The sequence below is a fragment of the Bos grunniens genome, chromosome 25 (assembly GCF_055505025.1).
Source record: "Bos grunniens cultivar Pamir isolate PY7600 chromosome 25, Bosgru_T2T1.0, whole genome shotgun sequence".
In the NCBI taxonomy this organism is placed as follows: Eukaryota; Metazoa; Chordata; class Mammalia; order Artiodactyla; family Bovidae; genus Bos; species Bos grunniens.
This window is the reverse complement of record NC_141189.1, coordinates 6,882,579-6,904,106: the sequence shown is the minus strand read 5'-3', so window position 1 is coordinate 6,904,106 and position 21,528 is coordinate 6,882,579. Positions and strand designations below refer to the sequence as shown.

The following is a 21,528-nucleotide window of genomic DNA, read 5'->3' as shown; positions in this document are numbered from 1 at the left end:
ATCGCTTAAAAACCCCTCACGTTATAATATACTTAGAGAATAATACTAACAACTCTACATAGATAAACTCCACAACGGAGATAAAATGGAGGCATCCCTGGTGGCTCAGACAGTAAATAACCTGCCTGCAATGCAGGAGGCCTGGGTTCAATCCCTGGGTTGGGAAGATCCCCTGGAGAGGGCATGACAACCCACTCCAATATTCTCGCCTGGAGAATCCCCATGGACAGAGGAGCCTGGCAGGGTACAGTCCATGGGGTCGCAGAGTCGAACACGACTGAGTGACTAAGCACATACTGGCAATAAGCAATCAGAAGCCAAAATTTAAAATCATTTACAATCATTCCAGAGAGGGGGGAAGAGGGTGCAGGAAAGGAAGGAGAGGGAAAATATTTACGTATAAGTCTAACAAAAACATGTACAAAATGTGTATGCTAAAAAATACAAAATGCTAATCAAAGAAATCAAAGAAGATCTAAATTAATGGAGAGATAGACCGTGTCCATCTATTGGAAGTCCAAAATATGTCAGTTCTCCCAAAGTTTCATGCAATTCCTATGAAACCCCAGCCAAAAGTTTTAAAGATGTAGATAAGTTTATTGTAAAATTTATATGGAAAGGCAAGGGAAGTTAAAGCAACTTTGAAAAACGAGAAGTTGGAATCACACTACCCGATTTTAAGACTTATTGTCTAAACACAGTATCAAGACAGTGTGGTATCTGCCAAGGAGCAGGCATAAAAGTCAATAAAATGGAGTAGAGAACCCAGAAACAGGTTCACACAAGTACAGCCAGCTGATTTTTAACAAAGGTGCAAAAGCAGCTGAATGGGGAAAGAATGAGTCTAATCAGCAAGTAGTGCTAATTCAATAAATAGGCAAGGAATTGAAATTGAACCTCAGCCCAATGCAAAGAAATTAACATAAAATGGATGGTAGATCTAAACATAAAATGTAAAATTATAAAACTGTTAGAAGAAATATAGGGAAAAAAAGTCTTCATGACATAGTCAGGTAAAGAGTTCTTAGATACAACTTCAAGGGCACAATCCATTAAAGAAAAGAATTAATAAATTGTACGTCATCAGAATTAAAAATCTTTTCCTCTGTGAAAGGCCACCCAGCCACAGTCTGGGAGGAAAATACCTGCAAGTCACATATCCAACAATGGACTTGTCTCCAGATTAGAGAACTCTCTAAACTCAAGCATTTGAAAACAATTAGAAAATGGGCTTGAACAGAGGGTTCTTTAGCATACAGGTATAAGGATGACAAATAAGCACAGAAGATGTTCAACATCATTAGCCATGATGGAAATGCAATTAAAACCATGATGAGATGCCACTCCCCACCTATTGTTTGTTCTGTTGTTTAGTCGCTAAGTCCTGTTGGACTCTTTCGTGGCCCTACGGACCGTACCCTGCCAGGCTCCTCTATGGGATTTCCCAGGCAAGGATACTGGAGTGGGTTGCCATTTTCTTCTCCAGGGAATCTTCCTGCCCCTGGGATCAAACCCAAGTCTCCTGCATTGGCAGGCAGATTCTTTACCACTGAGCCACCAGGGAAGCCCTTACCCCCCTATTAAAATGTCTAAAATAAAAAATGTTGGACTTTCCTTATAATATCAATAACCTCAGATACGCAGATGACACCACCCTTATGGCAGAAAGCGAAGAGGAACTAAAGAGCCTCTTGATGAAAGTGAAAGAGGAGAGTGAAAAAACTGGCTTAAAACTCAGCATTCAAAAAACGAAGATCATGGCATCCAGTCCCATCATTTCATGGCAAACAGATGGGAAACAACGGAAACAGTGACAGACTTTATTTTATTGGGCTCCAAAATCACTGCAGATGGTGACTGCAGCCATGAAATTAAAAGACGCTTGCTCTTTGGAAGAAAAGCTATGACCAACCTAGACAGCATATTCAAAAGCAGAGACATTACTTTGCCATCAAAGGTCTGTCTAGTCGAAGCTATGGTTTTTCCAGTGGTCATGTATGGATGTTGAGAACTGGACCATAAAGAAAGCTGAGCGCAGAAGAATTGATGCTTTTGAACTGTGGTGTTAGAGAAGACTCTTGAGAATCCTTTGGACTGCAAGGATATCAAACCAGTCCATCCTAAAGGAAATCAGTCCTGAATATTCATTGGAAGGACTGATGCTGAGGCTGAAGCTCCAATATTTTGGCCACCTGATGCAAAGAAATGACTCATTGGAAAAGACCCTGATGCTGGGCAAGATTGAAGGCAGGAGAAGGGGACGACAGAGGATGAGATGGTTGAATGGCATCGTCCATTCAATGGACATGAGTATGAGCAAGCTCCGGGAGTTGGTGATGGACAGGGAAGCCTGGCATGCTGCAGTCCATGGGGTCACAAAGAGTCGGACATGACTGAGCAACTGAACTGACTGTGGTCTAGTGGTTAAGAATCTGCCTGCCCATGCAGGGGACATGGGTTCAGTCTCTGGTCCGGGAAGATCCCATGTGCCACAGGACAACTAAGCCCGTGCACCACAACTACTGAAGCCCATTGGCTCTAGAGCCCACGTGCTGCAACTCCTGAAGCCAGCACGTCGGAGAGCCTGTGGTCTGCAACAAGAAGCCCCCACAATGAGAAGCCAAAGCACCACAACTAGAGCGGAACCCCCACCTGCAACTAGAGAAAGCCCGTACTCAGCAAAGAGGACCCCGTGCAACCCCAAATAAAAATAATTAAAAAAAATTTTTGACAATAGTGAGTGTTTATGAGAATGCAAAGAAATTGGATCTCTCATACACTGTGGAAATCTTCAATGGTGCAGTCACTCTGGAAAATAATTTGGCAATTCCTTCTAACACTAAACTCACACTCACATGACCCAGCAAGAGCACTCACGGACATTTACAAACTCGTACATGAATGTCCACAGCAGTTTTATTTGTAATAGCCCCAGATCCGAAACAATCCATGTGTTTTTAAATGGGTGACTGGTTAAAGTGTGGTACATCCATATGATGGAATACTACTCGGCAATAAAGTTGGATCAAGGAGACTTGTTAGGCTGCTGGAAGACTAGAAACATCCTTGAACAGTACTGGGCTGAGCAGTTCATGGTTTACTGTGAAAGGCCAACAAGAGGAGCGAGACAGTGTGACCACTGCTCAGCAGGGAACATGTAGAGGCTTCAGTGGACCCTCAAGGATGCGCAGCCAACATAACCTTGGGGGATGCAAGGTTTTCCAAAGGAAGCTAAGGCTAAGGCGCGGCAGGAATATCTGGTAGTGGGGCACAGATCCTGTGCAGTTCCTGGAAGGTCTGAACTCTAGGAGAAGGGGAAGTCAAAGGAACCAGCAGAGGACTCAGAAAGAGAAGCTGGTGAAGTAGGAGGAAAACCAAAGGAGTATGGTGATATGGAAACCAGGTGAAGAAAGCATTTCCTGGAGGAGGTAGTGACCAGATTTATCAATGTGGTGATTTTGCATTGGTGACTTGACAAGCATTTACACTTGATCAACCAAAGAACTTTGCTTAGGGCAGCAAGTAATTTTGAATACAATAAATTAATTGTAAGGCCCATTTTGTCTGATAATTAACAATAAGCACTGTTAAAGAGCTATCATTCCATTACTCAGGCTGCCTGTCTTTTCATGATATCTAAAATGTTTTCGAAACTCTGACATACAGATAAATATAAAGGCTTGCAACTTAGGTGGGTGAAGCCAGGTATTGTAACACAGTGATTTGACACTAAGATGGTCCTTACGTTTTTGCATTTCATGGAAGGCAAACACTGCAGGGGAATCTGCCATTAGGAAAAAAGGCAGAGAGGTTGGCTGTTTAGTCTTACTTGAGACCTCCCTGTCATCTTAATTAATCATCTAACCGTATCTCTGTTTAGTTCAAAGCTTCCAAATTTAAAAAACACAAACCCAGATATTTCACAGCACAGTACCTGAATAAACAAAAATCTTAGGTCCAAGTGATTTCTTCATTCAGAAAATTTTCTTTAATTTTGTATAGAAAATTCACAGTTCCGATTTATGTCATTTCGCAAAGAGGCTGCATATACAATTCAACTTCCACAGTGTCACCAGCAGCAGCAGCATTCCCACTCTACAGCTGGGGCATAATTACTTGGCCAGGATCACAAGCTGGTACACAGGGAACCACTCCCAATTTTCCACCCTGGAGTCTGGCGTGCTCTCCCTAGGAAAGTACTCCTCCTCAATCAAAAGCATTTTCATGGGGACTTTCCTAGTGGTCTAGTGGTTAAGACTGCACTGCCAATGCAGGGGGCACAGGTTTGATCCCTGGGCAGGGAACTAAGATCCCACTTGCTGTGGGGTGAGGCCAAAAGATTAAAAAAATAAAATCATGCCAGCAGTCAAAGCCCTAAACTTTAAGTTCCTCTTTGCTTCTCATCCAACAGGCAATCCAGGCCCTCTTCTCCCATCATCCTGGACTGTCACTATTCTAAAGGCAATGCCCACTTTTCTCAAATCTACCCAAATCCTGCCCTTCCTGCTCGACACAAGTCACCACTTTCCCTGACTGCCTCCACTTCACAGGAATCCCTCTTTTCCCCTGTAACATTTCTCTACCATAACTGACAATCTCATGTTTGCTAATTAATAATTAAAACATGCTAAAGTGAAGACACAACATAGCAACAACAAAAGTTTGGGACTAAGAAAAAACAGCTGCCATAATTGAGAACCTTTTCTATGAGAACTTGACCTGAGATTGGATTCTGCTGATATATTTTCATACAGTATTAACAATTTGAATATCCTGGGCTCAGAAGGCCCTGCTGCTGCTAAGTCGCTTCAGTCATGTCTGACTCTGTGCGACCCCAGACCGCAGCCCACCAGGTTCCCCCGTCCCTGGGATTCTCCAGGCAAGAAGACAGGAGTGGGTTGCCATTTCCTTCTCCAATGCATGAAAGTGAAAAGTGAAAGTGAAGTCGCTCAGTCCTGTCGACTCTTCGGGACCCCGTGGACTGCAGCCTACCAGGCTCCTCCGTCCATGGGATTTTGCAGGCAAGAGTACTGGAGTGGGGTGCCATTGCCTTCTCCGGTCAGAAGGCCGTACTAGCTAACATTTGTGAAGTGCTTGCCCTATGCCAAGCATTGTGTTCCAGCACTCTACTATAGAATCCAGAGACTCAGAGATTAGCAAAGTGCCCAAGGCCAGAGTCTGGAATGGATGCAAGCCCTCACCTTTTATTAAAAAATATAGTTATTTATTATTTGGCTGCACCGGATTTGGGTTGCAGCCTGCTGAACCTTTAGTTATTGCACGTGGGATCTAGTTCCCTGGCCAGGGAGTGATCCAAGGACCCCTGCATTGGGAGCAGGGAGTCGTAGCCACTGGACCACCAGTGAAGTCCCAAAAAACCCTGGCTTTAAACAGTTGGATTTTCAGACTCTGAGCAAGCAGCTTCACTGACTACACTGAGACAGGAATCCTGATTGCAAGGAAGTCAAGGGAACTGAAAAAAAGCGGTCATGAAAACTCCAAGTGCATAAAAGCCTGGGGTGTACTCCGTGCAAGAACAAAGGGCCTTCCTGGTAGCTCCTGAGGTCCGCGATCCGTTTTGGCACAAGACAGAGGGCTCAAGTTCCAAGTTTGAATTTACCTTTCCCGGTCCTGAGAATTACATTGTTTTTGGTAACGGCTGTTTTAGAAAGCTGGTAAGTAAGAGTATACATTCTGGAGTAACTTCCAAAGAAAACGGTGAAAACACACCCAAAACTTTTTCATCCTAAAAAAAGTTCAGGAATCGGAAAAGTCATTCTTGAAAACCTCCTTTTTAAACAAAGACGGTGTCAATCTTCTTCTTGTATTTGCATAGTAGTTTCTCTCTTGCCAAAGCCTCTCACACGCACCTATTTTAATTCTTTCAGCACTCTGGAAAGATAGTGGAATGGGGGCAGGGGATAGGGCAGAGAAGATCCTCAATACCTTACTATATAATAGAATCTGAGGCCCGGTAGCGTTAAAGCGTTAAATCCTTTGCCCCCGAGGTCTAGGGGGCCACTCAGTGGAGGAGTCAGATGCAAATTCCAGATCTCACCAGCCAGCGCTGCCGCGGACAGTTTCTAAATCATTCGGCTCCTCGTTTACTTCATACACCCCGGGATATCTGATGAACACACCTCCGGGTTGTATGTGGTCTCCTTCAACCCAGGCGGGCTTCCCGGAGGAAGCCGACCGTCCGAAGAGTGGCGATGCCGCCAGCGGCGGCCTTCGTCGCGATGGTCGCGCGTCACGTGCCGGGGGCTGCCGGGGAGCACTCCCCGGGACACTCTCACCCCCCCAACCCCGGCCCGCGGCAGGCCTAGTCACGTGAGGAACCGGGCTCCCGGGTCACGTGCCGGGGTCGGGGGGGTCCGGGGGCGGCGGGCATCCGGGCCGTGCCCGCCGGGCACGCGGGGAGCGCGCCAGGTCGTGCGGGTCGGAGCGGGCCGGAGCCGCAGAGGGGGGCTGTGGCGGCGGCTGTGGCGGCGGCGGCGGCGGCGGCGGCGGGGGCGGCCCCGCGTCCGCGTCACGTGGTGCGAGGCGGGCAGCCATCTTGCTACAAACACAAACAGAGAGGAGCGGCCGCCGCGGGAGCGCCAGCGCCCCCACCCCCGCCGCCGCCGCCGCCCCCCGGCCCGCCGCGCGTCGCCAACGCCCCGGGACCGGAGCCTCGCGCCGCCCGCCCGCCGCGGTAAGCGCCCGGCGGCCCCGCGGACCCCCAGCCCGCGGCCGGGCCTGGGCCAGGCCCGCCCCCGACGCCGAGGCGGCCGCGCCGAGCCTGCGAGAGCCAGAGCGGGAGCGCGGGCCGCCGGCACGGACCCTCCCCCGTCTCCTCCCGAGGCCGCCGCCCCCGCCGTCCGGTGCGCCCGCCTCCCGAGCCTCCCCGCCGGTCCCTCCCCGCCCCGCGCGGCCCGGGCCCCCGCGCCGCCCCGAGGGAGGCTGGCTCCCTCCCGGGGGCGGCCGCCGGCGCCCCCGCACCTGGCGCCCCCTCCCTGAAGGGCACGCCGTCCTCCCGGGCCGGCCTGCCTGCTTCCCACCCCCGCGCTCCTAACGGTCGCCCTTCGGCCCCTCGGAACCCCGGTCTGGCTTCCCACCTCCCTCCGCCTGCATCCTCCGCCCGGGGGCCCGGGACCCTAATGCCCGGCGCTCCCCGAAGGTTTCTCCCAACGTGCCTCCGGGTTCTCGGCCTGAGCTGGGCCCGGCGGGTCTTAAAGTGCAAGCGATCCGTGACTTTGGCTAACGTGGAAGCGTCTTCTCTTAACCACAGTACCTCGACTGGGTCTGCGCCTACGTTTCAGCGAGCGGCATTAGTGCTTGGTCATTGGGGTCTCCTTCCTCCCGCTTGCCCGGCGGAGTGAAACACCTTAGTCTGTCCTGTGGCCGGGCTGGGCCCTTCCCAGCCCATCTCTCCTGATGCAGCAGCTCCCCAGTCACGGCCCCACACACTTTGACTGTTTTTTATTTTTTCAGGTTAACTTTAAAGAGACCCTCACCTGGCAGGTCGTACACAGTCACTACTAGAATTCCCAGTAAGCGTCCAGGTCTAGTCCATCATAGCGCCGGGCCTGGCCCGGGGAAATAGATGCTCAGCCAGTAATTGTTAGCCCAGCTCTTTCCTCCATTCACCCCAGTCTCACTCCCCTCTTGCTTCTCATCTCTGCTTTTCCAATAATCAGCCTTCACAGTCTCTGCTGCTCCTGGGAGCTGACACTCGGTTGCAGTTTAGGCCCCGCCTCCTGGCTTTGCACCTGGAACACCTTGGGTACTCACAGGCTGGTCCCCTTAGCTTCTGGCGGTGTGGGAGTTTGCTCTCTGGTCCTTCATCTGTACCGTTTTTTATGCTGTCCCAAGCCACCCACCCTCACGCCAGCCTCAGTCTTAGTTCCTAGATGGCAGGTCCAGCGTGTCGTCAGGCAGGGTTGAAACAGATCTGGGCTTTGAGTTGCTGCCATGGCAGGGACTGGGGACCTCGAGGGTCCCATATGGTGGTGACACTCAAGTGAGTTCTGTTCTTTGACTCCTGGCCTGGGTTTCTCAGCCAGTGGATGTGTCAGTATTGTGTGTGATTTGATGGATGAAAGGACCCCGGTTTATGCTGGTTTCTACATCTGTGATTGGAGTTTGGGATAGAAAAAAAGGCCCCACTTTCACGCAGAGGAAGTGAGAAGAGGTGGCTCTGGGAATGATTTTTTAAATGCTAATGAGAAAAATGGTTTAAAACTCACAAAGTATGCTTGTGAGTTTGGGGTGGTTCCTGCCGAGTGTGTGCTCCTTCTCCAGGCTTGGGTAGCGTGTCAAAGACATCGGGGTCTCCTGTCAGGGCAGCTACAGCATCCCTTCCTTGTTTTCCCTGGCTGGAGCCCAAGCCTCAGCAAGTGGGCAGAAGGGATCAAATGAGGTAAAGTGTGAAAATGCTTTGAAAACTGTTAACTACTAGACTCCTCAGGGCATTGTCCTGACGGCTCAGAGGGTAGAGCTGGGTTAAAATACCTGCTAGGAGGAACACAGGCTTGCACCTCTTTTTAAGCCTCCGAGTTCCCTTCCTACCATGCGTGGAGAATCTTTCTTTCCACCCTGAGTAAGGGCGGAGTCACCGCCAACAAGCTTGGGGCTGGGCGCTTGCTCAAATGTTGGGGAATTTGGGATTCTACTTCTGTTAATGGTGGTGCCTTCCTGTGCCAAGGCGCATTGCTCTGGATTGGGGCTAATTTTAGGGGTGATGGAATGAGGAAATAATGTTCTTAACTTAGTGTGTACTGGGACCGCCTAGTCTCTGGATCTTTTCCTTCTCCTGTGATTTCAGAACGCGGGAGAACAGGCTCCCCTCCTGTTCCTCAAGCCTGTTGTGCACACCAGGATCAGTGTCCTCGCCCCTGGACTCCAGTAGGGGGCAGCCTTTTAATGGCAATAATTCAGATGCCCCAGGGAGGGAGGGTATAGTGAGGGTTGAGGAGAAGGGCGGGGGGTTGTGGATTAATGAGGTGCACAGATGCTGAGAGGTGGGGGCTAAGCAGGACACCCTTAGATCAGATAGCCAGGGAGGGAGGCTGTCTCCAGTCCCCTGCCTGCCGCCGCCTCCTCTTTACTGGAAAGGGATCCAAATGCAGGGCTTTGAAAGTTTGTGAATGACTTAGGACAATTTTGTTTAATGTGTTCTTTTCTGGAGGATTTCCCTCCTGGAGGGATTTCAGATTTCTCTCATGGGACAGTGTAATTAGGGGATGATTCCCTCACTCTTCAGAGAGGGGAATGAACTGGAGTAAATTTGGTTTCCTTGTCTTCCATTCTTCCCCTAAACAGACAGTGGGTGTGGTTATCCTCTGCCCGAGGTGTACAGAAGGGGTTCTTTGCCACTATTGTTAATCTGTGTGTGTGTGTGTGTGTGTGTGTGTGAGTGTGAGTGAGTCGCTCAGTCGTGTCTGACTCTGCGAACCCCTGGACTGTAGCCCGCCAGGCTCCTCTCTCCATGGGATTCTCCAGGCAAGAATACTGGAGTGGGTTGCCATTCCTTTCTCCAGGGGACCTTCCTGACCCAGGGATCGAACCTGGGTCTCCTGCATTGCTGGCAGATTCTTTACTGCCTGAGCCACCAGGGAAGCCCCTGGGTATTGATAATCTGGGTCCAGATGATTCTTCGTTGTGGGGGGCGTCATGTGCATCGTAGGATTTTTAGTAGTGTTGCTGACCTCTGCTCGTGAGATGCTGGTCGCACTTCCCAGTCATGCCTACCAGAATTGTCCCCCAAGATGTGCCCTGGGGAGCAGCATTGCCCCCAGTTGAGAAGCAGTGGAAAAGGTGCGCGCCTGTTTGGCACTAGAAGCCACGGGGCGCTTGTGTGCTGCTCGCAGTCAGAAGAGGGGCCCCGGAGCCACCTGCTCTTGAGACCCAGACCTCCCCCGGCTGGGCCCACCCAGACACTCTACTTTTCTCACCCGCCACTCCTCTGCTTCCTCTCACCTCTGCAGTTTCCCTGCTTCTCTGCCCGGAGCCAGCCGCTTTTCCTCAGTTCGCTCCTTAAAACCACGACAGAAAGGTGACGGCCCGAAGAGGAAGGCACCTGGCGGCCAGCCGCCTTCGCCACTCCCTGGACGGGTGGGAGGGTGAGTCGTCCCTTTTCTGTCTCCCGCCCCACCGCGGGCTCTTCGGCCTGTCCATCTGGGAGATGGGGCTCTTCTGGGGTGGCCTGGAAGAGGCTCAGAACAGCCTCTCCTGAGTTTGTTAGGAAGTGGGGTGTTTTTCTTGGAGTGGAGAAGACTTAGGTATGGGAGAGCTATCCCCAAATGTCTTCTTTTTCCCTTAGATCTTTTTTAAGTGGTGGTCAGATATAACGTACACCATTTTAGCCATTTTTAAGAATACAATTCTGCAGCATTACATACATTCATGTTGTTGTGCAGCCATCCGCCTCATCCCTGCAACTTTTTCCTCTGCCCCAGTTCAGCTGAAACTATCCCCACTAAAAAACAACTCCCACTCCTTGCCTCCCAGCCCTGGCACCACTGTTCTCTGTCCCTCTGAATTTGACTCACCTCGGCATCTCAGGTGAGAGGAATTATCCAGTATCTGTTCATTTGTGACTGGCATGTTTCACTTAGCTAATGTTTTCAAGATTCATCCATTGGGTGAATTCCGTAAGGCTTGTAGCATCCACAGACTTAACCAGCCTCCACCGTTCTGGAAGGCTGAGTCGAACTGAGTGACGGGAAGAACTTTGCAACAGGCTTGTCTTCTGACGGCCGTGTTCGCCAGGGCCTGCTCCATCTCCGGAAAGGGCCAGCTGAGGCTGATGCAGAGGAGATGCCGGAGCTGGGGGAGGTCAGCCCTGCTCTGGGCGGTGTCCAGCTCTGCATCTCAGCCTAGGCTGCTGGGATTCTGGGGTGGGTCCTGTGTCTCGTGTGGACTTTGCTTCTTCTGGCCTGCAGCTGTGGTCGAGAGCCGCTTCCCATGTCCCCTCTGGTGGAAACCCTTCTTCCCCCTTCCCAGAGCGGTGGAGTCTCGGAGTTGATGGGAACTGTGGAGGTGCTCCGGTCCAGCCCCTGCCCCAGCCAGTGAGGGAGGCCCTTGCACACGGCTCCCTGAGACCCTGCCTGCCTGCCCCGTGCTCAGAAGCACCAGGGATGAGCCACCTTCTGACAGCCTCTTCAGCTGTTCCTTAGAGGGACGGGCCACTGCCGCCTCCCCCACGCTTCTGTCAGCCCAGTGACTCTGACCTTATTTCTGCTTTATGGTGAGGGAGCCTTCTTCCTAGCTTACAGTAGCACCGTTCCCTTCTTGGCTCTTTGTACTTATCAGGCTTTCTGATCCCAGGGAAAGGACCTCGGTGTTGATCCTTGTTTGGTGAGTGAGTCCTGGGCATGCTGGCCAGACTTGCCTGCCTGCAGCCTTTGGTGTGCCCCCCACCTCTGGCTTGGGAATAGCCCCCCTGCTCCCCTTGTACCAGGTTTCTCCCCAAGCTGAGTCTCAGGATTCGGAGCCAAGCACCCAGACCTGAGTCTTCAGGGGAGAGGTAATTTTGCTCCCACGTAAATTTCTTTCTTTTTTTAGTATCTGTTTGTGTATTTGGCTGCACCAGGTCTTAGTCAGCAGCATGTGGGACCTGTCTCCCTGACTATGGGTCGAACCGCAGGCTCCTTGCATGGGGAGCAGTGTCTTAGCCTCTGGGCCACCAAGGAAGTAACCCCCGGATAATTTCTAATTCTCTTAACCAGCCTTTTCTCTCTCTAGAACATTTTTGATTCCAGTGGGTTTTTTGCTGGTTTGTGTGTGTTTTATCTTTGTCCTAAACATCATGTGTGAGCTTCCCGGGTGGCTCAGATGGTTTTAAAAAAAAAAATTCCACCTGCAATGCAGGAGACCCAGTTTGTATCCCTAGGTCAGGGAGATCCCCTGGAGAAGGGAATGGCAACCCACTCTGGTATTTTTGCCTGGAATCCTGGACAGAATCCCATGGACAGAGGAGCCTGGTGGTCTACAGTCCATGGGGTCGCAAAGAGTCGGCCACGACTGAGCAGCTGACATGAACATCACGTGTACCCCAGCCCCCTTTACTGAATGCTGCGGCCCTTGGCATCCTCTGCCGCACCTCCAGCTCCTCCTTCAGGCTCCGCTGAGTCAACTCACTGCCTGGGAGGCCTGCTGAGCAGAGGGCAGAGATGAGGAGGAGCCAGGGCTGTGGCCCCCTGTGCTCCCTAACCAGCAGCTTCCAGGCACTTGTGGGCCTTCCTATTATGTGAGACAGAGGAGGGCTGGAGGCAGGGAGGTCTGTCTGACCATTCATTTAACCCACTTTATTCTTTTTGCCCCTCGTTAAGGATCTTTCCCAGATGTGAAGGTCCCTCCTTGGGCACTGCTCTGCTCAGACCAACATCTAGTTGCCCGGGGATCCTGGTTCACTCCAGCACAGGCTCTTGCCTGGAGAGGGCCCGGCCCCTGCCCTACCCGCTTCCTCGGGGAAGGCTGCCAGGTGAGTCTGGGCCAGAGGGAGGGCATCCCCCTGCGGAAGCTGGCAGGGGCTCTAGCTGCCTGTCTCCTCCCCTTCCCTAGGCCTTCCTCCAGCGTGACTCTTTGGGTAACTCATGGTGTGAGTGGCACGTGGCTGGCTTAGGTGAGTCGTTGGTGAGACCGTTACTGTGTCCACCTAGGTGGCAGCCTAGTACTCACCCTCTCAGGCTCTGGGTGTGCCATCCCCAATGCCTAGCATCCCCCGCGCCTCCACAGGTGTTTGGAGAGTGAACGCCAGGTACCCCCTCCCCTGCTCCTCCCCACCGACCTCTGGGACACGCCCAGCTCCACAATGGCAGCGGAGACCCTCAACTTTGGGCCTGAGTGGTGAGTCAGGTGTGCTTAGAGGGGCATGGAGAAGCCCGGGAAGGACAGGGCTGCTCAGATTCCCATCTCTCTCCTTTGCGTGTCCCTTCTCCAGGCTGAGGGCTCTTTCCAGTGGTGGCAGTGTGGCCTCCCCACCCCCGTCCCCCGCCATGCCCAAGTACAAGCTGGCCGACTATCGCTACGGGCGCGAGGAGATGCTGGCCCTCTACGTCAAGGAGAGCAAGGTAGGCGCAGGCGGGGCTGCGGGGCCTCGGCTGGCGGAGAAGGCCGAGGAGCATGCCTACCTCCCGCCCGATCCACAGGTCCCTGACGAGCTGCAGGACAAGGAGTTTGCTGCGTTGCTGCAGGAGGAGCCACTGCAGCCCCTCGCGCTGGAGCCGCTGACTGAGGAGGAGCAGGTGGGGCCCGGCCAGGGCAGCCCCAGCGGGAGCAGCGGGGCTGGGGTTGGAGAGGTGGGGGCGGAGGCTGTGTGGTTCTGGACGGGGGTTGCTCGGGCGCCTGGGTCCTCACTCCCACCCCTGGCTCCCTCCTCAGAGAAACTTCTCCCTGTCAGTGAACAGCGTGGCCGTGCTGAGGCTGATGGGGAAAGGGGCTGGGCCCCCCCTAGGTGGCGCCTCCCGTGGCAGGGGCAGCACACGGAGCCGAGGTAGAGGGGGTGATGGCGTGCTCCGGGGCAGGCGGTCTTGAGGACTTGGGGAGGTGATCTGGCAGGTTTCCCACGTGCCCCTCACTCCTCCAGGCCGTGGCCGTGGTGACAGTTGCTTTTACCAAAGAAGCATTGAAGAAGGTGATGGGGCCTTTGGCCGAAACCCCCGGGAGATCCAGCGTAGCCAGAGTTGGGATGACAGGTGCAGGCTGGGACGGGGTGGCAGAGAGGGCCCCACGGAGGGAGGCTTGGGTCTTTGTCATCAGAGGACTCCGGGAGACCTGCCAGATTAGCCCTGGTCAGAGAGCTCTGTCCATCCCTTCTGACCCCTGTGGCCCTGCCCTGTCCTTCCAAGTCTCTGGGCTTGCCCTTGGGCTCCCTTCCAAGCCCTGTCCCCCTCCCGCCCCTCACTTCTCTCAGGGCAGAATGGACAAGGTGAGCTGAGATCCTGTAGGTAGGGAGGGACTGGTCTTCTGACCCATGCCTTTCCCTCCCACAGAGGCGAGAGGCGGTTTGAGAAATCGGCCAGGAGAGATGGAGGTACGGAGAGGGGCAGGGGTGGTGGCTGGGCCCTGCAGGTTATTGAGAGGGGGCGAGGGGCTGAAATGGCTGACCCGGGTTGGGGGCTGCTTCCTGGGGGAGGTGGTGGGGGTAGGAGGGCCCAAAGCTGGGCTCTTCTTTCCCCGCAAGGTGTCTGATAAGAGTCTTACAGGAACCATGGCCGCTGTCCACTGACTGTGTCTCCCCCTCCTGCCTTGCCCCCAAGCACGCTCCGGGTTTGATGAGGGAGGGGCTGGCCCGAGGAAGGAGCACGCCCGCTCAGATAGCGAAAACTGGCGTTCTCTCCGAGAGGAGCAAGAGGAAGAAGAGGAAGGCAGCTGGAGACTCGGGGCAGGACCCCGGCGAGACGGTGACCGCTGGCGCTCCACCAGCCCTGGTGAGATGGGGGTCAGGTGGGCATTGAGGGGGCGGGGGGGGTCCTGGTGGGCAGCAGAAGGGTGGAGACTCTGGCTTGACTGGGTACTGACTCTCCTTCCCCCACGTTTCCTGCCCAGATGGTGGCCCCCGCTCTGCTGGCTGGCGGGAACATGGGGACCGGCGTCGCAAGTTTGAATTTGATTTGCGAGGGGATCGAGGAGGGTGTGGTGAAGAGGAGGGGCGGGGTGGGGGGGGGAGCTCTCACCTCCGGAGATGCAGGGGGCCTGACGGCTTCGATGACGACAAGGATGGGCTCCCGGAGTGGTGCCTGGATGATGAGGACGAAGAAATGGGCACCTTCGATGCCTCCGGGGCCTTCTTGCCTCTCAAGGTATCTGCAAGGAGACGAGGGGGAGATTGTGTTAGAGGTTGGTGGGCACCTGCCTGCCCCAAAGGGGGGGTCCTTTCACGGCACTCTATTCTCTGCCACTCATCTCCCCGTCGTATCCCCCCGCCCCGTGCAGAAGGGCCCCAAGGAGCCCATTCCTGAGGAGCAGGAGCTCGACTTCCAGGGCCTGGAGGAAGAGGAGGAAGAACCTTCCGAAGGGCTAGACGAGGAGGGGCCCGAGGCGGGTAAGCCTGTGGGGTGGACGCCTGCGGCCTTGAGCTGAGTTTGCGTAGAAAGGCTGGTGCAGATGGGGTGTGTGGAGGAGCCTGAAAACAGCAGGCCTCTGTCCAAAAGGCCAAGTGTCAGATGAAAATCAAAGCAGAATCAAAACAACCTTTGGAAATCCCTCAAGGAATCTGTCGAACACGGTGCTGAGTCAGCGGTGGTAGGTCCGCAGCCCTGGACGGTGTTGCGGACGCACGGCCTCGCTGTAGGAGCAGAAAGGGAAGTGTGCAGAGCAGGCTCTGTGGTGGTAGTTCACCAAACCTTAGTCGTGTTGACCAGAGTTGTGTGGGTGGACTCAATACCCAGAGGTTCTTCTGGCCACAATAATACAATCTCTGCTTAATCACTTTTCAGGCCTTCCGGCTTGGTTTTGAGTTCTGGTAATTACCCTTGGTTTTCAGGTGGGAAGGAACTGACCCCGCTGCCTCCTCAGGAGGAGAAGTCCAGCTCCCCGTCCCCACTGCCCACCTTGGGCCCGCTCTGGGGAGCTAACGGGGAAGGCGATGACCCAGTGGAGAAAGACCTGCCTGCAGCTGAAGGTAGCCCGAGGGCAGAACCACCCTCTCCCTGGAGCCTGGACCTTGTGGGGAAACGGCTCCCCATCCGTGTGGGAAGGAGGCTGCAGGGGAGTTGGTCGGGAGGTGGCAGGGGCGCAGAGTTAGCACCCACCTTCCTGGAGTAAGAGTGGTGGATGGGCACTGTCTTGCCCCCTTCTCTGACTGCCCTGTCCCACCTTCCCTTCTTGGCTCCTTCTAGGAGATGACATGAGGGGAATGCAGCTAAGTCCTGGGGCGGGCTCACCGCCTGGCCCACCAGACCTGGAAGATGATGAAGGCTTGAAGCACCTGCAGCAGGTGTGGGGCGGGGGGTGGGGTGGGCTGTGAAGACTGTAGGAACCCTTCCCTGCAGGAGAGAGAGCCTTGGTTTTGTCTGTCCTCGATCAGGTTCCCACCTTCTCCCCATCTTGCCCTCCATGTTCAGACCTCATCTTCTGACCCCCCCCCCCTCAGCCCCAGCCCCCTCTGTGTTGATGGAAGTGGCCAGTTGAACCTTCCCTCTTCCCTTGGGCTCCCAGGAGGCGGAGAAGCTCGTGGCCTCCCTGCAGGACAGCTCCCTGGAGGAGGAGCAGTTCACGGCCGCCATCCAGGCCCAGGGCCTGCGCCACTCTGCAGCCGCCACTGCCCTCCCCCTCAGCCATGGTGCGGCCCGGAAGTGGTTCTACAAGGACCCGCAGGGCGAGATCCAAGGTGAGCAGGGTAGGGGGTGCAGGTGGGGCTCGGGGACAGCACCATCCTCGTCGAGGTCTTCTCTGGCGCACCTCTGTGACCGCAGCTGCCCTTCCCTTGGCCCAGGCCCCTTCACGACCCAGGAGATGGCGGAGTGGTTCCAGGCGGGCTACTTCTCCATGGCCCTGCTGGTGAAGCGGGGCTGTGATGAGGGCTTCCAGCCACTGGGTGAGGTGATCAAGATGTGGGGTCGTGTACCCTTTGCTCCTGGGCCCTCACCTCCCCCGCTGCTGGTGAGTGTACCCCCTTTGGCGTGGAACAGGGAAGGGAGGCAGGAGCCTGGCAGAGGGCAGCGGTGGGTGCAGAGCCAGACAGGGGCAAAGCCACGGGAACGCTGTGGCCTCACTCAGGGAAACATGGACCAGGAGCGGCTGAAGAAGCAACAGGAGCTGGCAGCAGCCGCCTTGTACCAGCAGCTGCAGCACCAGCAGTTTCTTCAGCTGGTCGGCAGGTACGGGGGGCCTAGCAGGGCTGGTCAGCAGGGCCCACGCTGACACGGGGCTGGCCCGCCTCACACCTGCGTGCTCCTCAGCAGCCGCCAGCTCCCACAGTGCGTGCTCCGGGAAAAGGCAGCTCTGGGAGACCTGCCGCCGCCGCAGCAGCAGCAGCTCACCGCGTTCCTGCAGCAGCTCCAAGCTCTCAAACCCCCCAGGTGTGTGGGCCACCGTCCTCGCTGTGTGCTCGTGGCCGAGCGTGTGTGGTGTGTCTGTACGTGACGGCCCTCGGGTGGTGTGGGGAGAGGGGCAGACGGGAGGTGGCTTCAGGGCGCTGAGCCTCAGTGCTTTCTCCTCAGGGGCGGGGACCAGAACTTGCTCCCGACGATGAACCGGTCCTTGTCGGTGCCAGACTCGGGTCCCCTCTGGGACATACATACCTCAGCCTCACCACAGTCAGGTGTGTGGCCCGCAGCTGCCCGCCTGGCCTGTCCCAGGTCTGGGAGTCCCCTCCACCTCCGACGGCCCCCTGTGGGTGGAGGGGACCGGGAGCCGGAGCTCCCCTCTGCAGCTGCCTTTGCCCCCACAGGCGGTGAGGCCAGTCTTTGGGATATACCAATTAACTCTTCGACTCAGGGTCCAATTCTAGAACAACTCCAGCTGCAACACAAAGTGAGTGGGCCCCTGGGGCTGGAGTCCTTGGGTGTCAGGGGCCAGGCCGCACCCGGGACAGCCTGGCGTCTGATCTCGACCCTCCAGTTCCAGGAGCGCAGAGAAGTGGAGCTCAGGGCGAAGCGGGAGGAGGAGGAGCGGAAGCGCCGGGAGGAGAAGCGCCGCCAGCAGCAGCAGCAGCAGGAGGAGCAGAAGCGGCGGCAGGAGGAAGAGGAGCTGTTCCGGCGCAAGCAGGTGGGGCCCGGCCCACTGCTGGCTCGGGGTGGGCGCGGGGGGCGGCCCTCACAGTGGCTTCTCTCTCCAGGCACGGCAGCAGGAGCTGCTGCTGAAGCTGCTGCAGCAGCAGCAGCAGGCGGTGGCCGCCGTCCCCGCGCCTCCTGCACCCAGTTCCCCGCCTCCGCTGTGGGCTGGCCTGGCCAAGCAGGGCCTGTCCATGAAGACGCTGCTGGAGCTGCAGCTGGAGGGCGAGCGGCACCTGCATAAGCAGCCCCCGCCTCGGGAGCCATCGCGGGCCCAGGCCCCCAACCACCGCGTGGTGAGCAGGCTGGTGGGCACCTTCTGCTCAGCTCCCAGGGTGACCCGGGGTGGGAGAGGGGGTGGCACGCTGGTCCCTGTCGGACTCCGGAGGCGCTCTCTGCCGTGAGGCCCTCACCTCACCCTGCCTTTGCCACCTGAACGCACTTCCCCGCTCAGCACCCCTGAGCGTGTGCCCTCCTGTATGGGTCACCCTTGACTTTCTGCCATCTGCAGCAGCTCGGGGGCCTGGGCTCCGCCCCCCTGAACCAGTGGGTATCTGAGGCCGGGCCGCTGTGGGGTGGGCCCGACAAGAGTGGGGGCAGCAGCAGCAGCCTGGGCCTCTGGGAAGACACCCTCAAGAGCAGTGGGAGCCTGGCCCGGAGCCTGGGCCTGAAGAACAGCCGCAGCAGCCCCTCTCTCAGGTGGGTGCCAGGCCACTGTGGGGGTTGGGAGCAGGCCTCCTGAGGGGACACCTCTTGACTCACCGCATCCTGCGCAGTGACTCGTACAGCCACTTGTCTGGTCGGCCTGTGCGCAAAAAGACGGAGGAGGAAGAGAAGCTGCTGAAGCTGCTGCAGGGCATCCCCCGGCCCCAGGATGGCTTCACCCAGTGGTGTGAGCAGATGCTGCACACGCTGAGCACCACGGGCAGCCTGGACGGTATAGGCGGCGTACCTACCCCAGGAGGCCGGGCCAGGGGTTCCAGATGCCGTCCCGTGGGTCCTGACCCCCATCCTGCCCCGTAGTGCCCATGGCTGTAGCGATCCTCAAGGAGGTGGAATCCCCCTATGACGTCCACGACTATATCCGTTCCTGCCTGGGGGACACGCTGGAAGCCAAAGAATTTGCCAAACAATTCCTGGAGAGGAGGGCCAAGCAGAAGGCCAGCCAGCAGCGGCAGCAGCAGCAGGTAAGGTTTCACAGAGCCCTGGCTGGAGGGGGTGAGGGCGCCCAGAGTCCCCCTGACCCCTCTCTTTCCTCTCTGTTGCCTTGCAGGAGGCTTGGCTGAGCAGCGGCTCCCTACAGACAGCCTTTCAGACCAACCACAGCACCAAGCTCGGCCCCGGGGAGGGCAGCAAGGCCAAGAGGCGGGCACTGATGCTGCACTCGGACCCCAGCATCTTGGGTGAGTGTGGAGCGGGGAGGCGGCTCCTTCCTCAGAACCGGGCAGGAGCGAGTGGGCGAGTTCAAACCCAGCTTCCCCTGGCTTCAGGGTACTCCCTGCACGGACCTTCTGGTGAGATCGAGAGCGTGGATGACTACTGACCAGCCCGTCCCACCAGCGCCCTGGGCTGTAGGCCAGGGGCAGCAGCAGCGGCTTGGACCCCTGGGTCCCCAGCCTACAGGCTCCCCATGGGGAGCATAGGAGGAAGCAGGGGCAGGGTCCCCAGCACTTGTTACAAACCACACGATGCACCTTAACTCACCCACCACGAGGCACTTTACAGATTGAGGGGGGAAGGGTTTCGTTTTTGTTTTTTTGGTTTTAATTTTAAACGACATTGAAGGAAACATAGAAGAGACAAAAAAAAAATGGTTAAAAAGTAGACTCTAAGCACTCCCTTTCCCTTTGTCGGATAGTGGGAGTGATAATGGACGATCCACAGAGGTTTTTGTTTTTGGGTTTTTTTTTTTTTTTTTTTTTAGAAAAAAGAAAAACAACAACAAAAAAAAATGGTTAGGAGACTGAAAGTAAAAACACACTGTTATTTGGGGCAGTGGGGACATGGGCCCCACGGACCTGTCCTGCCTGGCCCCCGAGGCTGCACTTACCCTCCCCGCCCCACGAGGTGGGCCACTGGGGTAACTGGAAGCTGGGGCGCCAGCAGTTTGCACAGCGAGGCCCCCTCAGCCCCGCCGGCCGGACCCGCTGTGAACGGCCCCCTTGTGCTGTGACCGTGGCAGAGGTGTCTGGGGCCGGGGGGCCTGGCCCGAGTAGCCCCTTGGTTTTGCTGCTTCGGGGAAAGTTGCACAAATGCACGAGGCCGCCTCAGCGCCCCAGGCAGCCATCCTGCGCCGGCTGACGGAGTGAATGGGAGAGGGCCTGCGGTGCCAACCTCATCTGGCTGCCATCAGGCCGGCAGAACTTCCACTCTGGCCCTGGTGAGGGGCTTCCCCCGCGCTGCCATTCGGGGGGCTGGCTTGGGTATGAAGCTGAAAGGCCCAGCTCCCTGCCTTGCCACATGAATGTATTCTCTGGGCCATGAGCCCCTGCTGCGCCCCCTGCCTCAACCCTGAGCAAGGCTGGGGCAGAGCAGTTTCTCCAGGAGCTGGAGAGAGAGGCACCACTTAACGACTGTTGTTTCTCCTGTGAAGGGGGCAGAGGAGGGGCCAAGGAGGCCACAGGAGTGGGCCGCTGGGGGCTTCGGGCTGCAGCGCGGGGCTGTTAGGAGGGAGCCCCCCCATCTGCAGCCGCATGTGTGGGACGTGGACCACCCAGCTCTGCCCTGACCCCTCTGTTGACCAAATGGGAGAGGAGCAAGTGGCCTCTCCCCTCCCTGCTCCCCTGATATTTTTAAATGTTGGGTAAGGGTGGGGTGTCAAGAATGGGAGTGTCTGTCTCTCCTGGGTCGGGGTAGGCTGCCTTTCACCAACTTCTTATTCCCAATCACCTACCTAGGTTTGTCTCCATTCGTGGGTTTTCTTTAAGTTTGTTGTATCTTTTGAGTTTCTCATCTAACTTCTCCCATGGACCTCATTGCTCAGAGCGCAGTATTAGGGCAAGATTCTGCCACTGCCTCCCCTCCATGAATGTATTTATCCTTCCTGTCCTGGGGAAATGGGGAGTGGTCCCTGTTTTCTTTCCCCATCTATCCCCAGAGAGATGACCTTTTTTTCTTTCTTTTTTTTTTTTTTTTTGCACCAAAGTGGCAACTGGGTCAGTGTTGGGGGATAAAGCTGGCCTCGGGGGTGGAGGGGCCCCCTCCACCTGCTTCTCCCTGGTTTCAACAGTGTTAGCGTCCGTGAAAAGACAATATTGTATTCTCTCTAAAGCAATAAGGGGGTGATGGGCCAGGGGGAAACGTCTTGCTGCTGCTGGCCCCCCAGCTCCCCCTCTCCTCAAGCCAGTGTTTGGCGGCATTAGAGGTGTGGGGGAGTACTGTCGTGACTGAATGTAACTGCCCCCGCCCCTGCCGCAGCCAATGCAGGGGAGGGGGGGTGACACTCTTCCCCGTCTCTACCTTCCCCTCCCCCCCAGCTAAAGAGACTTTGAATTTAGGGGGCCCTTGAGCCTGGAGAGGCCTTAACCCTGTGAGGAAGTGTAGGGGGAGCCCTCTCCCACCCCCATCCCCTTCTGAGAGTGGTCAATGTTTACAAGCCCCTGAGCCCCCCAGCCCAGGGACTCAGCCCCTTGCTGTCCTCCCCCAGCCCGTCTTCCTGGGCCCCAGCTGCTCTCCCGCCCTTCCTGGGGTTGGGGTGGGTGCAGGGGTCGTCCTGTATCCCGTCGTCTGCCTTGTACCCACAATCTCCCCCACCCCATGTGACCCTTCTCTTGTACCTGCCTCTGTAAATACTCCCCCCCCTCAATAAAACTTGGTGTGTGTTCTCCCC

At 56.0% G+C, this 21,528-nt stretch overlaps 1 protein-coding gene across 18 annotated transcripts; it reads left to right on the top strand.

Moving 5' to 3' along the window:
- The first annotated feature begins 6,535 nt into the window (after positions 1-6,535).
- Positions 6,536-21,527, top strand: GIGYF1 (GRB10 interacting GYF protein 1). Of its 18 annotated transcripts, XM_086374237.1 has the most exons (30): positions 6,536-6,694; positions 9,969-10,103; positions 10,987-11,230; positions 11,311-11,340; positions 12,315-12,466; positions 12,547-12,607; positions 12,721-12,831; positions 12,926-13,055; positions 13,134-13,229; positions 13,366-13,477; positions 13,571-13,679; positions 13,977-14,017; positions 14,244-14,414; positions 14,533-14,786; positions 14,920-15,028; positions 15,470-15,607; positions 15,825-15,922; positions 16,144-16,315; positions 16,421-16,587; positions 16,705-16,805; positions 16,890-17,006; positions 17,148-17,248; positions 17,378-17,460; positions 17,548-17,694; positions 17,765-17,995; positions 18,211-18,398; positions 18,476-18,636; positions 18,723-18,886; positions 18,973-19,102; positions 19,190-21,527. In XM_086374237.1, exons 7-30 carry the CDS (start codon positions 12,797-12,799, stop codon positions 19,240-19,242), a joined length of 3,108 nt encoding a protein of 1,035 aa, XP_086230363.1. In that variant the 5' UTR covers positions 6,536-6,694; positions 9,969-10,103; positions 10,987-11,230; positions 11,311-11,340; positions 12,315-12,466; positions 12,547-12,607; positions 12,721-12,796; the 3' UTR covers positions 19,243-21,527. The 18 variants fall into 18 exon arrangements, with proteins under 18 accessions (XP_086230363.1, XP_086230369.1, XP_086230370.1 ...); XM_086374243.1 differs by lacking the exons at positions 10,987-11,230; positions 11,311-11,340 and having other exon boundaries at positions 16,720-16,805; XM_086374244.1 differs by lacking the exons at positions 10,987-11,230; positions 11,311-11,340 and having other exon boundaries at positions 16,720-16,805; positions 16,887-17,006; positions 18,214-18,398.
- Position 21,528: the final 1 nt, after the last annotated feature.

Excerpts from the sequence above, each read along its gene's own strand:
- GIGYF1 (XM_086374226.1), top strand. The coding sequence starts at position 12,797 with ATGGCAGCGGAGACCCTCAACTTTGGGCCTGAGTG. Across the intron at positions 13,056-13,133 it reads TCTACGTCAAGGAGAGCAAG|GTCCCTGACGAGCTGCAGGA; the intron begins GTAGGCGCAGGC and ends CCCGATCCACAG. Across the intron at positions 17,695-17,764 it reads AGCTGTTCCGGCGCAAGCAG|GCACGGCAGCAGGAGCTGCT; the intron begins GTGGGGCCCGGC and ends TTCTCTCTCCAG.